The sequence below is a fragment of the Abramis brama genome, assembly GCF_963993115.1.
Source record: "Abramis brama genome assembly, chromosome: 16".
Classification (NCBI taxonomy): domain Eukaryota; kingdom Metazoa; phylum Chordata; class Actinopteri; order Cypriniformes; family Leuciscidae; genus Abramis; species Abramis brama.
The window spans coordinates 29,649,941-29,665,706 of NC_139978.1; the positions used below are offsets into that span (position 1 = coordinate 29,649,941).

General features: G+C 35.4%; 1 protein-coding gene across 2 annotated transcripts; it reads left to right on the top strand.

The window, feature by feature from the left end:
- Positions 1 to 1,573: 1,573 nt before the first annotated feature.
- On the top strand, positions 1,574 to 15,442 carry cabp4 (calcium binding protein 4). 2 transcript variants are annotated; one of them, XM_084086975.1, is made up of 8 exons: positions 1,574 to 1,729; positions 6,833 to 6,868; positions 6,946 to 7,141; positions 11,702 to 11,732; positions 12,994 to 13,137; positions 13,806 to 13,915; positions 14,074 to 14,221; positions 15,265 to 15,442. In XM_084086975.1, exons 2-8 carry the CDS (start codon positions 6,834 to 6,836, stop codon positions 15,291 to 15,293), a joined length of 693 nt encoding a protein of 230 aa, XP_083943101.1. In that variant the 5' UTR covers positions 1,574 to 1,729; position 6,833; the 3' UTR covers positions 15,294 to 15,442. The 2 variants fall into 2 exon arrangements, with proteins under 2 accessions (XP_083943101.1, XP_083943102.1); XM_084086976.1 differs by having other exon boundaries at positions 1,590 to 1,729; positions 6,949 to 7,141.
- Positions 15,443 to 15,766: the final 324 nt, after the last annotated feature.

Consider the following 15,766-nt stretch of genomic DNA (forward strand, 5'->3'; position numbering starts at 1 on the left):
CTTGAAATAATGTGAACCCATGACCTTTCTAAGAGTCATGAAAAACCATCTGGCATAATTATGCAGATGGAAATTAAGCATAATGTACAGTAGGCTACAGTACATTACTCTGTATGATATCCCACAAGTTTTTTTTGTGACATTTTCCTAGCATTTTCCTAGCCTTAGAGCTACAGAAACAGCACCGAAGAGGGGTTTGTGTTTCTTGGCCAGCTATATATTTTGCTGTGAGCACAAATTAGAAATTTAATTATGCAACTTTTCATTATAAAGCTTTATTATGAACTTTGAATTCATACCCTGACTGTATTACTATCCATTTTTCATCTTAATTAAAATTTTTAATGATTATCTTCGAGACAACAAGATGAGCCTCTGCCCTAGGGTTAAGTTCTGTGGCTTAATTAAAAGTCCATGCAATGATGTATCCAAACTGTTCCTAAATACATGATCCAAATTTGTGCCTTCATGACAGCCTTTCATTACGACCTTATTATATGCAGTAGCTTGAGCTTATTTATGTCACGATTTGGAGCTGTAATTACATTTATGAGCCTTGCAAGCTGTCACTGCCGTGTTAAGTGTTCATTCACACTTCATGAACAAAGTTGGAATCAATCTCTCAGATAAACTCGCCTGATGGACCTCTGGCTGATGTGGTCAACTGCTGTATCTGTATCAACAGTACACAGAAACAGTGTGTAGGCGAGACCAGGGCTAGGTGTCATACTTTTTTAGTCAAGATCAATTTTTATATAGACACATACATTAGAGTCTTGGCTACAAAAAATGCTATTGATCATTTCAGTCCCTGATCAGTCCCTGTTGGCCTGTTACTTGTGTGATTCTTTTTCTTTTTGTGTGTCTGTGTGTTATTCGCAGGTGATTGTCTAATGTGTGATTGTGAACACCGGTGTACTTATTTCAGTTTTTCCTTTTTAATAAATTTGCAAAGTTGTTTTTAGCAACACAAAACTGTTTTTTGCTTTGTCATTATGGTGCATGGAGTGTAGATTGATGTGAAAAAAAGTATTTAAAATAGTTTAACATAAGGCAGCAACTGAAATGTGAAAGAAAACGTAGGGGTATGAATACTTTAGCAAGGCACTGTGTGTGTGTATATATATATATATATATATATATATATATATATATATATATATATATATTAGGGATGTCACGGTACCAAAATTCCAGTAGTCGGTATCGATAGCATTAAAATTTTACGGTTCTCGGTACCAATTTCGGTACCGCAGCAAAATCTGTTGGAACTATGGCCTAGTCCACACGGACACGGGTATTTTTATAACCGGAGTTTTTCCTCCTGCGTTTTAAAAAAAAATCCCGTCCACACATGCTCGGTTTAAAAGAAATCTCCACCTACATGAAAACGCTAAAACACGCTATCAAGCGCTTTGACAACACTAAGTACCGGTACTTAGTGCATATATGCATACATGCAATCACAGACAAATGTTGAGCAATATGTCTGATTCAGACAGTCACATTCACAGAACACTTGTACAGATTAATCCAAACACATCATCAACATGCTCATCTCACATGCTAATCCAAACATATTTAGACAGATTATCACCTACTTGGATTATCAAAGGAAGGGTCACTTTCCACAGTCAATCCACACGTTCTCTCAGAGGAGGAGAAATTAATTTTAAAAGATTGACTCAAGTGGTTCTGGGCTGTACATTTTGCTCTTCTCATCCTGAAGGTAAGATGAAAATATAATGTATTAAGATTTTAGAGTCGCTTGCATAATCTCTTTCTTGCAGATTTTTTCTTTTCACAGTTGCTAAAGGGCCTAAATGACTTAAAACGCCACAGACAACATAGTATATTCAACAGTAACATATCAGGCACATGGTGACAGCCATAGCAGCAATCTTTTTCAAAAGCTTTGCTGTATTAGTACAGAAACTGACAGGAAGAGAAGCTGTCAGACCATAATTACTGAATAATTACAGTAATGTTGAGGACATGAAAGGCAGCCAAAGAGAAGTGATGAGCCATTGAATGCAGTCAGTCAGATGTAAAGTTGTGTTTTGGTGTAAACAGCAGCTACCCTAAACACAGCAACTGATAGTGGATTGTCACAGGCTGCCAGGCCGAGCAAGATAAATCCCATCGATGCGTGGTCGTAATGACAAAGGAGGGGGGCGGCCTCATTTCAGCGCCATGACACAAAATCGGTAATGGGGATCGATCGCGCCAGTCTGAACATTCCATGGGTATTGTTCAGTGGCTTGTTTTCAGATGTAACCCAGGAAAGTTCTTGCAATCTGTGATTGATCTAGAGCCAAAGGCCTTGTTTTGGATCATACGAGAAGAAGATCACAAAACATGGCAGATATAATGAACAAGGGGCTTCAACTTACCGTTTTATAATGTGCATCCTTAGCACACATGCAAAAGATTCTATTTCAATTAACTACTTTAAAACAATTTCTATTCATCAAAGAATACCGAAATTTTTTAGCATGGTTTCCACAAAAATATTAAGCAGCACAACTGTTTTCAACATTGATAATAAGAAATGTTTCTTGAGCATCAAATCAGCATATTAGAATGATTTCTGAAGGACCATGTGTCACTGAAGACGAGAGAATTTCAGCTTAGTCATCACAGGAATAAATTACATCTGAAAATATATTAACATAGAAAACAGTTATTTTGAATTGTAATAATGTTTTACAATATTACTGTATTTTATCAAATAAAAAGCTTTGGTGAGTATAAGAGACTTTAAAAAATATATATATTACTGACCTCAAACTTTTGAATGGTATAGTGTATGTATATGTTTTTCTACCATGGTGGGGACTTTCAATTGACTTCTATCGTTTTTAAAATTGATATTGATATTTTATATGCCTAGATATGCTTTCTAAACCTAAACCACACTTTTTGCTTTTTTTACATATTCATAATAAACATATAAAATGTCGTTAAGCCATTTTCCTTAAGGTTTTACTATCCGTGTGGGACATTTGGTCCCCATATCTATAGAAGCCTGTTTCCACCCCAGAGTAAAAATAAAACAAATAATTGTAATATAAAGTTTAAAATGAGAAAGAAAGTGAAATTGTGAAACAAAGTTGCTATGCAAGATTAAAAAAGCCATAATTGTGAGATATGAAGTTGTAAACATGAGAAATACAGTTGCAATTATGAGAAACAAAAATGAAATTGTAAGATATAAAGTCAAATGCAAGATATGAAGTTGAAATCATGAGAAATTAAGTTGAAATCATGAGAAATAAAGTTGCAGTTAAAAGAAATAAAGTTACAATTGCAAGATATAAAATCGAGCTGTGAGATATAAAGTTGCAATTATTAGATAAATTCACATTGCAAGATAATAAAGTCACAATTGGGAGAAATAAAATAACCATGATCAAATATAAACATTTACTTACTTTTAATAATTTTTTTATTTAATTTTTTAAAAATCCAAAATGGGCTTCCATATAGATATTATATATAAAGACAAACAAATGACTGAAATCAAAATGTAGAAATTAGATAAGACTTTCCTAGGTGAGTTTTGGTTCCTCCTAAGGTTTCTTCCCATCCATTTTAACTTCTTGGGGCGATTTCCTTGCAATTGGTTGCTTTAAATCAATATAAATTAATATTATTTGACATTACAAAAGTTTATCAAAGTTCTAACATTCTAGCATTCACCTGTCAAACAGTCAAAGACAAAGCCATTTGAAAGCCTGTATCTGATGTCCTTGGCTAGAACAGATATCTCAATGTGATTGAGTCTTTCAGGGTGTGAAAGATTTATATCTCTGAAGGTCCATGTTTGATCTAATCTGCATCCGTCAGATGCAGTCATCTTTGGAAGGCCAGCTCTGAAAGGTGGCTGCCATAAAAAAAAAAACTGTCACTTCATGAACTTTACAACAAAAAAAAACCCAAGGTGCAAGGATGTCACAGTTTGCAACATTCCAGCAAAATGTAATTTTAGAAATAATTACTTTCGGTGTATCACAACTCACATCAAAAAGGATCGGTATCTTAGCGTAATTTGCCCCAGCACAGCTTTGGCTCTCTTGGACGTTCCATAATTACCCCACCACTCCTCTGTTAAATTATTCCAATTAAAAGAATTAGGAGCTGAAATTGCTCGTGTCAACGTGCTGATTGACAGCAATTGGTCACTTAGTTTAATAACTCTTGTAGATTAGCCAGGCAGGTTTTTCCAATTGGTGAGTGTCACTAATGCACTGAAATAGATTCACCAAATTACCAAGAGCAGGAGGACCTCACGTCTTTTAGTTCATCTCATCTATTCAAATATGAATAATTTGTTTGCTGTGACTGGGCTGTGAAGACTAAAAACTAATTAGACATTTCCTAAAGTAAGCTTTTATTTAACTAGTTTCTTCAGATGTAATTTATTGAGCCAACATATTGATTTATCAAAGCCTTGCTTTTGACTCAGTTATCTAATTTAAGAGATATAATAAGCAAGTAAATAAATAAATATGTGGACATGATATATCAATTTAAATGGAAATCTGTAACCTAAATTAATTTAAAGCTCCCTCTAAGACAAAAGTCCATAATGTACAAAACAATCAGCATAGCAACATGACGAACAACGTGACAATATTACAGTGATATTAATACTAAAGGTCTCTGAGGTCATTTTTACTACAATCAACAGCAGCAAGATGGCGTAATTTGCGTTTGTATGAAATGAAAGTGTGAGTATATGGTGTGATACGAGAAACCTGAAAGTAGCGCTGGTTTCAGTTACGTGGATGTTAGGACTGATATACATTGCCATGGACAACAGCAACTATATATATATTTAATTTTCCCGTAAGTTTTTTAAAAAGTCTTTGTTAGAGTTACAAGCCACAAAGCCAACCAACTAGCTAAGAGGTAAATTACAAAATTACAAACTTTAATTTGAAGAAAAAATCGGACAAAAAGTAAAAAGTACAAGACTGTAAAACGTAATGATAGAAAGAACTGCAATCCCATGAAGCATTGTGTTTGAAAATTAAATTTAAAATGATGGAGAAATAAAAAATATTTATTTAAAGAGGTTGTTTCATGGAAGTGGGTGGGCACTAAATACTTCTTTTGACATGATTTGCTTGTAGCAATTCTCTGATTGCAGAATCACAGGTAATGTTATTTTTTCACGAGGAATTCCGCTGTTGAACATGAATATTAAAAAAGATGGCTTCAACAAAACCATATACCATCAATTAATAACCTTGTAGTAGGTTTATCTACAGGCAAAAATGTTTTTTTCATGCATCTGTCAATTTTGAGATTTTGGCCTATTTTGCTTTCCATGAAGTGTTGTTTGTTTCAAGAAAACATCCAAAATACACTTTTAATTGGTGCTTTTATTGCATTTTATCCATTTGCATATATGTAGATTTCCATTACAATACATTTCTTTAAAGGCCGTTTCTCAAAATGATTTTTTTTCTGAAATCTCAACTTCAGCAGCACTTACGTGCACCAAACTTTACAGTTTAATTCTATCCATAGAAGGTTTTTACAGAGGGGTTTGTTCATATACAATTTACCTGATTTTATTCCTAAAAAAAATGTAATATGTCAAAAGAAAAAAATTAACCTGGCTTTCAAGCTGGCGTGCAAGTTCAGGTTACGGAAGGCGTCGGCAGCGCTGCTCCCTGTTTTCGGAAAGACTCGGTACAGCGTATCTGTCTTTTATAAATCTAATAAAACTAAAGACTCTACGGATATATAGGTACTCAAGATTAACATGTAATCCCCTTTAATGTAATCAATTAAATAGGGAAGTATGGTGATATCTAGTTAATTTTTTTACCCTATTCACCTGGGGTATATTGCCTTAAGTTATCTTTAAAATTCAATTCCCCTATGGAAAAAAAGAAAGGGATTTCTGGAACCCGTCTATTCCACTCTATATATGTGGATAACACTGTCTAGCATTATTTGGTCTTGGACTAATTTGAGATATTTCTTAGATCTTTTTTAAGGATAAAAATCTGATCAGTCGCACTTTGCTCTTCGAGTAAGATCATATGGTCTAAGAGAAACAATTAAGACATTAAAGAGATTTCTTTTGGTATTTTCCTTTCTAATTGAACATTTCTTTTCCAAATGTTTAATGGAGAACAACTGATTTTTAAAGAATCAAAACACCAGGGCATTAAGAAATAAATGTTTTTGTGTGAACAATTTGCTCATTTTGAATTGATCCTTGTTGCTTGTAAGGAGCCATTGACAATTTCGGTTTAATGACTTGTTTGATGGGCAGAGGACAGACAGAGGTTTGCTGCTTTGCTTCGGCATATTAAACTGTTGATTATAATTTATAGGCTGTCTAGTGTGCCTGTCGGCCTCCATTGTAATCCAATTCAGCGCTCGGAGGAACGGTCCGTCCTCTTGGATCTGCCGCTAGCATGGGTTTGATTATGCCGTGTGTCCTTCTCTTCAAAAAGAAGCCAATCTACAAAGGGAAAACAATAGCATCAAACTGTTGCCATTTGGAACAGTCATTGTAATTCCAGCCTATGACCTTTCTAACTATTATAATGTCAGGAAGCAACCCAACGGGCATTTTTAACAGGAATTAGGCGTCTGCCCAACCACTGAACTCTAGGGTAAAACAGCAATAACTTGGCAGGAAAGCTGCTACTATGTTTTATACATGTTAATGTCAATGGACTGGGCATGGTTGCAATAATTGTTACAACAATTTCAAAGTGGACGAATTCGCAAACGAGATGGGAAAGAACAATGGTACATAAACTTCTGAATATCTAAAATTTCCCCTCTCCTTTTTATCTACTAGCATGTCTCAGAGGAGTAAAACGTCTTCAAAAGAAAGGTACGAGATGGCTCTAAATCATTGCATTGGTTGAGGTGATGTGCGGTGTGGTCACTACCTATCTTCTCTCCCTTTAGCAGCTCCTCTGGTCCTTCATCCTCATCAGATGCTCATCCTCCACGCTCTGCTCTTCGTAACTCCTCCAAAGACTCGAAAAACTCAGGTCACAGGGACTCATCTGACAGCCAAGAACGCCGCAGCAGTAGAACTTCGAGCCAGAATTCAGCTATTTCTGCGGCATATACGCAGTATCTTAATTCTCTCTTTGGACAGGTAAATCCACATCTTTAGATTTATCCTTGCTAGTTTTGTCTAGTAAATGTCTTAAATGTTTAGGATAACAAAAAAGGTACCTAATGCTACTTTTATATATATCATGGTATTTTTAATGATTACCATATTCATGTAACATGGTATTTACAGTAAATGCTACTCAAAGGTACTTCAGTGGAATAAAATAATGTGAATTTAAGTGGTCAAACTTAACTAACAAAGTTCAGGGAAGGAGGCGGACGTTAAATGTAACTTTAATCGCAAAAAAACAAAAACACATCAAAACGAAAGGAGCAGTACTATCCCAGGCTCTTGGCCCCAACCAGCCTTATTCTAACGTTAATTAAACTTTAATACATTTGCTCACCCATGAAAGAGATTACTGCCTGAATCCCGTTGGATTGCTTTCTATTGGCTCTGGAGGGGAAGACATTATTCCACGCTCACTGACAGCATCATCAAGCTACGTCTTTGTTATTGTTTTGAATAAGTGACATTTGAATCTGCTTTAATAATATTTAGTTTTAATTTTAATTTAAGTTATCAATTTTGTTGTTTTGCATTTTTATTAGTTTTTAATATAAACATTTAATTTTCTATTTAGCTTAGCTTTCATTTTTTTTATTTCAGTTTTAATTTTACCAATTTTAGTACTTAACTTAGTAGCTATCATCTCTACTTTCCAGTTAAAGTTAATTAAGTTTAAGCTTTCATCTAATATATATATATTTTTTATTTATTTATTTATTTCAGCTTTACTTCAATTATCGAAAACGATTTTTAATAGTTTTAGTTTACAATACCAACACTGATTCAGCAATCATGGTATTACCATCTGATACAATCGCTGTACCATGGTACTGGGAAAAACAATTAAACCATCCTAAGCAGGTCTGAGCTGGCTTAAGATGGTCTCCTATTCTGGCCAAGCTGGTGTTAAGCTGCATCGTTTAGCTAGTCTGACCAGTTGAAAAGCGCACAAAACCACTCTAAAACCACCCTGAGAGACCAAATAAGACCAGCAAACTAGTTTAGATTCTAGATGGTTTTAGACAGGTGAAACTTTTTTCAGGTGTCTAATGTTAGCCAGTTTGTTTGACCTATGGATTCTTCAAACACATATATCCAGGATCAATGCGTCTTTATTTAGCACAAGGTCAGGTTCATAATCTGTGATATATCTGCTGAGAAAATATTGCCGCCTGTCAACGCACCACCTTCCTCCTCAATCAGGTCAATAACAAGTGCCAAGTCAAGTTATTTTGGTACACTGAAGCCCAGACCCAAGCAAGCATCTTGTTCCTGCTGTTAAAACCGATGCTATGAATCTGTCACGATTCATTGAATCATAGTCCTTTAAACTCAGAGATGCTTGATTATATTTTCAAGAGTACGTCTGGACATCAGAGAGCCAGCGAGCAAGAAACAGCCAGAAAACAGAGAGACTGAAGAACAGTAAGAGAGAGAGATAATGGATAGAGTCTAAGAGACAAACAAGACAAAGGTGCTCCGGCACAAATTGGAAAATATACCAATGTATGCACAGTACACAGCCTAAAGCTCCATGGCTTCTGCTTGGCAGATTGGAGGGATGAATGAAATAAAAACAGATAGACAAGGGACCCTATTAGCATATATCTATGGGTAAATAGCCTGAAGCAACTCACAAGTTGCATAACTGCTCCCTCTTCCAGAGACGTCTGAGTAATGCATTATTTTTAATAATAAATAGGCCTATGTGTTTTAGGGACTTTGGTCCAAAAGTCAAATAAATGCACTGAATGAAACATTTCGAAGTGGGCCATGCCCTTGGGCACCAACTATTTCTCATTTAGCAAAGCCTTACAAATCAATTAGGCCTTATAAAAGTTGTAATATACATATACCCATTAGGCTTGCTGTGGTAGTCGGTTACCGTTATTATGGTGTTCAGCTGTACACCGATTACATCACTTGGCCACAGCGGCACCGCCTCCACTGTTGTTTTGTTTTTTTATAGAAATAAAAACCATTTAGTTCAGTTGGACAATGGACGCTACAATTATAAACTGAAAGCATCTGCTTTGCTCCATATACAGCACGAGCTGTAGAGCAGAGGTGTAAAAAATACCTGAAAACCATATACCTTACAGTGAAAAAGACTTCATTAACGAGTTACAAGTCACCAGCTCCAAAACGACTAGAGTAAAATAGGCGTGGTTTCACAAACAGGGCTTGGATTAAGCCAGGATTAGGTCTTAGTTAAAGGGTTAGTTCACCCAAAAATGAAAATTCTGTCAGTAATTACTCACCCTCATGTTGTTCCAACCCCGTAAGACCTTCGTTCATCTTCGGAACACAAATTAAGATATTTTTTATTAAATCTGAGAGCTGGATCACTCCTCCATAGGCTTCTAAGACATTATAACTTGCTGGTCCAGAAAATGTATTAAAGACATCGTTAATATAGTCCAAGTGACTACAGTGGCTCAATCATAAGTTTATAAAGCGACGAGAATACTTTTTGTGCGCAAAAAAACCCCAAAATAACGACTTTATTCCACTTTTCATTTCCTTCTCTCTGGGCCTCGAGTTTTTTCACGTAGTGTTTTAGCGCAGCGCGTCTGTGTTGCACGTCACCTAGGCTCACTATTGGCCGACGCTGGTCATGTGTGTGATGCGTGTGACGTGCAACACAGACGCTAAAACACTACGTGAAATAACTCGAGGCCCAGAGAGAAGGAAATGAATAGTGGAATAAAGTTGTTATTTTGGGGGGGTTTTCGCACAAAAAGTATTCTCGTCGCTTTATAAACTTAAGATTGAGCCACTGTAGTCACTTGGACTATATTAACGATAATACATTTTCTGGGCCAGCAAGTTATAATGTCTTAGAAGCCTATGGAGGAGTGATCCAGCTCTCAGATTTAATAAAAAATATCTTAATTTGTGTTCCGAAGATGAACGAAGGTCTTACGGGGTTGGAGCAACATGAGGGTGAGTAATTACTGACAGAATTTTCATTTTTGGGTGAACTAACCCTTTAAATTAGGACATTTAAGTAGCTTTTATAAACATGCTTTAGAAAAAATAAAACATGGTGTGCATCTTGAGACAAAACAATGGGGATGATATATTATAATAAATCAAGATCAACAAAACAGCCTCTTAAACATCTATAAACGCTGAAGTCTCAGTTAAGATTAAGTGCTCAAAAAGAACACAAGTAACCAAATATCCTTCCAAAAGGTCTCTTCAATATAACGAATAATTAAAGTATAAAGTTAAGTAAAATGAAGTCAAAGCCTACTTGACTTCATTGGCCTCATCACAGATATCCTCATCTCGAATATGAAACAGCTGGGATTCAGCTACTTCCTTCTAATGCACTCGCATTTGTGTAAAGTAGCCTTGTTGACAAGTTCGGGTGAGTAAGGGCAAAACGCATAGTACCGCATTAAGCTTATAGTACCTTCAATGCCCTATAGATGGCAAAATCGCTTCTTTTTTTAGCAGAAATAAACTGCTGCAGAAAAATTTATGGAGTTAAAATCTCCCTGCCCCTAGAAAACTAATTGAGAACGTAACAGTCATTCGATGTTAAAATACTTTATATGCAGAAATAAAAATAAGTAAGCAATTTAAAGATTATCTGTGGTGCTTTAAAAATATTAATCTGAAAACATCCAGACCAACCCGACATAGAAACACTGGCTCAACCAATAGCATGAGTTTGGGGTGGGACTATCTGTTTAATGACTAATGGAAGACAGGAAACCTGTTTCAAAACATAATTTTTGCAATTTCATTTCATGAAACTAGTGGCTCAAAAATTGCATGCTTTACCATTACGTAGTGCCAAATCATTTGTACTTCAAAGTCTAAAGTGCAAAATCTGTCAAGCCATAAACTTCATGGCAGAAGAAATTCTAATGAACTGCATTTCATTTAAAAAATAACAACATGCAACTTCATGAAAGTAATAAATGTGCATACATTCATGTGTATCCATTTCTGAAAGTGCTAGCAGATATATTTGTATTGCATTTATATATGTGTATTTGTAAGATTTAATCATATTAAAGCATGCATGTGTCCATGAACCTGAATAAAACTGCATGTGATGATATAAATTTATCAAATACAGCAATAATATTTTATAATAATAATAATTTGCAATCATTCATAAACCATTTCTCTCCTAACCTCCCCCCCCCACCCCCAACCAACCATTTATGCAGTTTATTTTTGCAAAATGATTTAATTTTTCCCCGCATCTCTCCCCGTTCTTTGTTTGTATAAGCGTTGACGTGAGGCATGGTAGGGCATGTTATGGTGTAATCCAATTATACCCCCCCCCCACACACACACACACTCCATGCGTCATTCTCAGTTATTAGTGATTAAAAATGGGCGATGTCTCTAAGGATGTTCAGCTCTCATGCTGTAATAATTTCCATATTTAGCTGTTTTTTTGTGTCACAATTTTTTTCCTCTGTCATTTTGCTCTCTCTCATCTCTGTCCTTCTAACTTTCTATCACTCTGTCTCTCTCTTTCTCTCACACATTTACCTTCACCAGGACAGAGATTTACTGCCAGAGGAACTAGATGGTACGTACAAAACATGCATATTTAATATCCGAGCCAGTGCACAGCACATAGACGGACACAATACAAATGCTGCACACACTCAGCATAAGATAAACACTGACAAAATTCAATAACATCTGACACAAATAAATTTGATTAAAAATGAATTGGTATTGTCATGAATGGTGAATGGCACACAGTGGATAGAGTAAGCAGCATTAATAATACCAGAGCAGTGAGTCAGCCTGTGCTGAAGCTGCACAGTCACATAGATTAGCCTATATAACTGGTGCAGTATGTAGCCTTTACTAATGTAAAGTTCAATAATATATATAACTAAATGACTAAAATAATTGTCCACCCCTAGTTTCAGGTGTGGTTTTTTTTTTTTTTTTTTACCTGGATGTTCTTGATGTTAAGGTTTCAGGTTTATTTAATATATTACCAAGTTGAGCATAGATTTGTTGGCATTTAAATAGTTTTTTTGTTTGTTTACATTGAAATGACACTGTCAAATTGGTGACATTATTTTTTATGTGATGCTAAAACACTGCTGTTTTCAGAAGTTTAGTGATAATCTCTTTTCCCAGAAAGAATGTGAAACATATATATTGGTTATATCATGTTCTGTTTTTAAAAATATTGAAATATGATTTAAGTTGATTTTACACACTAAAAGTATATCACATATCCATTCATTGTTTTTTTTTTCTTCAAAAATGGTCAGCGAAAGGAAAACCTTCAGATGTTGAATTTTCTATTTATTTTATTGTATATGAGTTACAAATGCAGTTTGCAAAACCCAGTCTAAACTCAGTATAAAACTCTGATTTTTAATAAACATTCAATAACTGTGTAAATTAAACATTAATAGCACATTTTAATTAATGACAAATTCTGATAAAATAATTAATTTTAGTTACTAAAATAATAAATACAATTTGGATACAGTTAAGGATACCAAGACCGCTAATATGGGACAGGCCAAAAGCACCATTTTAAGAGGGGAAAAAGATAAATGTGTTTTAAACTAGCTATCTCTTATGCTAGGATAAGTTTTATTATTATGAGAACACATCTAATATTTCTTACAATAAAACAGTGGATTTGTACACACTCACTCACTTTAAGTCTTTCTTTGAAGCCACTATAATATTATTAATATTATAATATTAATGTTTCATAAAATGTAGCCCATTACAAATAGCAGAATACTAAATCCAGTAAGTTGAAGAAAAGTTGACAATGTGATTAAATGTGATTACATTTCTTTACCCTTTAGAGCTCCATGTAGCATTCAAAGAGTTTGACTATGACCAGGATGGATATTTACACTACAAAGATGTTGCAGACTGCATGAGAACCATGGGATACATGCCAACAGAGATGGAACTGATTGAGATCATTCAGCAGATAAAAATGAAATGTGAGTGTGTAGGCTTGAAAACAGTTTCAGATGATGGCATGTGTGTGTCTATTTATACACTGCCTAAGCTCTACTCGTTCAAAAGTTTTAGGTCACTGCGTTTTTTTTTTTTGTAAAGAAATACTTTTATTTACCAAGGACACATTACATTTTTCAAAAGTGACAGTAAAGACATTTATAATATGTCTATTTCAAATAAATGCTGTTCTTTTAAACTTTTTATTTGTCAAAGAATCCTGAAAAATTAAGTATCACGGCTTCCACAATAATACTGAGTAATACAGTATTGTATTAATACTGATTAATACAACTGTTATAATAAGAAATGTTTTCAAAATCAAAATTTTCAAATCAGCATATTAGAATGATTTCTGAAGGATCATGTGACACTGAAGACTGGAGTAAAGATGCTGAAAATTCAGCTTGGCCATCACAGGAATATATATATATATATATTTAAATAGAACAGTTATTTTAAATTGTAATAATATGTCACAATATTACTGTTTTCACTGTATTTTTGATTGAATACATGCAGCCTTGGTGAGCATAAGAGACTTCTGTCAAAAACATTAAAAAATCTTACCAACTCTAAACTTTTGAACGGTAGTGTATGTCAGTTTAAATGTAAAGGTAAGTGTGTTAATGTGGCATGTGTGTGTTTGTAGGGGGTGGTCATGTGGACTTTGATGATTTCTGTGAATTAATGGGGCCCAGGATGTTGGCTGAGACTGCTCATATGGTCGGTCTAAGGGAGATGCACTGTGCATTCAAACAGGTGAGTACACACTCTAAAGTTGCCTTCAAAGGAAGCTCACTTTGAAGTGTACATTAAATAGAGAACAAAACCCCACAAACATCAAATCGTGATATACTGCATCTTTTCCCAACCTATAAATAATATTATATCTTCATGAAACTTAATATCTCTCTTAGTTTGACTGTGACGGTGATGGGCGGATCACCTTTGAGGAGCTGAAAGAGTCCACAAAGACGTTGCTCGGTGAGAAACTGAAGAAAGGAGAACTGGAAGAAATTCTGACAGACATCGACCTCAACGGAGATGGGAATGTGGACTTTGATGGTAAGGAAGGCAGAATGCTTTTGAATATGTAGGCTACTACTAGTAGCCTACATACTACTACTCTGGGAACTGATGCATGAGTTTACAGGTGAGAAGACTTTCTCTGGACCATTGAGCAGAGTAGATGAAAGCTCAAGCCATTCACTGAGCAGTGAACAAGCAAAAGAAAGGAACGTGTAACGTAACAAACATGCAAAACGATAACCAATTTAACTTAATTCACTAATATAAAAAGTAACGTTAAGTCACTAAAAACAATAGCAAGACTCTAGAGCGCCATCTAGTGTCCAGCAGATGAAACAGCAGCAGCCCTCTTTTCCCTTGAAGTAAATGTGGCTCTTGCTGAGATCTGCTTTTCTGATCTACCTCGGCAAAAATATCTTTCCAAAAAATGTCAGTAGACAACTCCAGACAACATGAGCTGAGGAAATTATGTGATCTAGGAGCTTCATACATCTTTTTACAGCAGATGCCATTGAAATCTATGATTGACACAGGACACACGGCAAGTCTATCCGTCACGCCTTTGCTTTCCTGTCATGGCGCTGCTCTGAATAAGGTCTATTATTCCCACAGGGGACGTTTGCCACAACTGTGGAGCAACAGACACCGCTCTCGACATGATGTTTATTAAAAATAAAATAAAAGTTCGGGAGGAGGTATAGCCAACCTACCTCTATCCCACGACAGTTTTCCAGCAACAATCCACTGTTAATTTCTGGGTTCGGACCTTCGGAGTCGTACCCGATTCCGAGCTTGGAGCCCTTCCCCTCGGCTCGGACAGCACGCCAAATATGCATACGTTTTCTATATCAAATGATAAGTAAGGGTTAATTCGTGAACTTTATATTTACTTTATATGAACTTCTGAAAAAGGCTAGTTTCTTTTTCACACGAATTCCGTTGATTAGTACGGATCCCCCCAAGTGACATTCCAGGGAAAAGGCCTCTTATCGTGTGCCTCGTAGTAAACTAGACAGAACCAGAGAATGAGGCAGAACCAAGATTTTATCTTAACTAGTTTTGTCTCTGTTTTCTTTCAGAGTTTGTAATGATGCTGTCTCTCCGATAGCTGAATGGATTTCCATATAAAGAGCTCAATCATGAAATCATCAAACCTGTCAGTCAAGTTGTTAAATACGGTGTGCATGAACTGCTGAGATTTATGTAGAACTGTACAGAGTATTTGTATTCAATAAAGGTCAGAAACTCTGTAAAAAATTTCTTGTTTGTTCGATCGAGGATTGTGGATGATCTAAATAGTAAGTAGTGTACGGGACAACAAATCTGGGAGTTATGAAACAGCTGTTGTTGCGCAACCAGTGACGTTGCTGCAACCTAGTGGAGAATATAGGTAACGATAATAATACTTATTTTCTGTCAAGAATAATGATGATAATATTAATAAAAATAAATTAGGCTCCAGTATCCATAGGACATGTTGTTTGGAAAATGGATAGATAATAATAATAAGCCTTGCAGACCTACATAGGCTCCAACATCCCATGACTATATGAAAAGCGGTTTGTAAAATAGATGGATGGA